We start from the raw sequence: 1,507 nt of genomic DNA on the forward strand, positions 1-1,507 counted from the left end.
ATGTTCAATTGTGTTGCTTTAATAGACACAACCATACAATTTGTGTTCTTTCTTTTCTTTAGGGAAACGCGATGTGAAATATGAACGACTAGAGAGTGAATCAGAAGCAAAGCCTTCTAAGAAGAAGATCTGTGCATTGAAGATCTTTTATTTTTATTGCTTATTATTTGCGCTTTTCTTTATTGTCTTCATTTATGTACAAGATTCCTCCGAAGCACCTTATGCCAAACCAGAAGACTCTGACCTGCCAACTCATCCTTTACCAATCCTCCAAACACCACACATATACACATCCGCCAGTCCTCCGTCTGCAAAGGCGTGTGGTGTTCAAGTGAAGGATGGGCCTTTGGTTAAAGTCGGGCATCTTAACACATACGTGATCGGCTCTTACTTGGAGCATCGTTTTGGTGAGAAACAGATAAAGACGATTGCCATTGTTCTTCGACGTGAGCAGGCGACGTTCAGTTGTGTGATGTGCTGCGATGGGACGACCGTGAGGTTACCAGCTGAATGCTCAATTCATGACGACCACTTTAACTTTGAATATGGCACCGCTACTATCATGTGCACAATCAAAAGCACATGTTTGACACCGACGCATGTTGCAATCACAGCAAGTGGCGTCTCAGGGAGCCTAACATCCTTCCAACCTATTAGAAACAGAGACGTTCCAACGACCTTCCCGTATGAGTTCACAATCTGCATCTCTGTCATGTACGACTACAAGAGTGTGCTGAATCTAGTCCAGTCCATGGAGATGTTCAGACTGCTTGGCGCTCAAAGGGTGGTGATATATAAAACCAACTGCGATTCACACACACAGAAGGTTCTGGACTATTATGAGAAAAAAGGTTTCGTGGAGATCATTCCGTGGACGATTAAAAAGCACATTAAAGTGTCTCGCGGCTGGAATATAAATAAGTCGCCAGGTCAGCTGCAGTACTATGGGCAGATCCCTGCGCTTAATGACTGTGTTTATCGTTACATGTACCAAAGTCGCTATGTGGCTCTACATGACTTGGATGAGCTCATTCTGCCTTTAAAACTGAAATCCTGGACGGAGCTGTTGCCTGAGCTTAAGATCAAGTACAGTTCTAATGTGGGCTTTGAGTTTGAGAATAACCAGTTCCCGTTCACCGCAAAGGCTCATGCGGATTATGAGCAAGACAAATGGAAAAACATACAGGGAGTGAATATTTTAAATTATATCGATCGAGTACCCAACCTCCCTAATACGTTCAACAATTACAAGATTATAGTAAATCCTCGGCTGGTTTTGAAGGCTACTGTCCATGGCTTGCTGGAAAGTGTGAACAGAAGCCCCACGGTCCGAGTGAACAACTCCATCGCTCGCATGTACCACTTTAAAAACTTTACATACCCACCCAACACAAAGCTTGTAAGAGATTATCATCTCTGGGACTATGCCAATTATCTTATACCGGCTGTTTCTAAAGTTCTACAGGCCTCTGGACTCATTGAGGCCTAGATTGTAAAGATTCATAGC

General features: G+C 43.4%; 1 protein-coding gene across 1 annotated transcript; it reads left to right on the forward strand.

Moving 5' to 3' along the window:
• Window positions 1-62: 62 nt before the first annotated feature.
• On the forward strand, window positions 63-1,493 carry LOC107736408 (uncharacterized; the record flags this gene model as incomplete). The annotated part of the gene is made up of 1 exon (XM_016547828.1): window positions 63-1,493. A coding segment is annotated over one exon (1,427 nt), but the record flags the coding sequence as incomplete, so codon positions are not given.
• Window positions 1,494-1,507: the final 14 nt, after the last annotated feature.

This window comes from Sinocyclocheilus rhinocerous, unplaced genomic scaffold (assembly GCF_001515625.1).
Source record: "Sinocyclocheilus rhinocerous isolate Xijiao unplaced genomic scaffold, SAMN03320098_v1.1 C36678946, whole genome shotgun sequence".
Lineage (NCBI taxonomy): Eukaryota > Metazoa > Chordata > Actinopteri > Cypriniformes > Cyprinidae > Sinocyclocheilus > Sinocyclocheilus rhinocerous.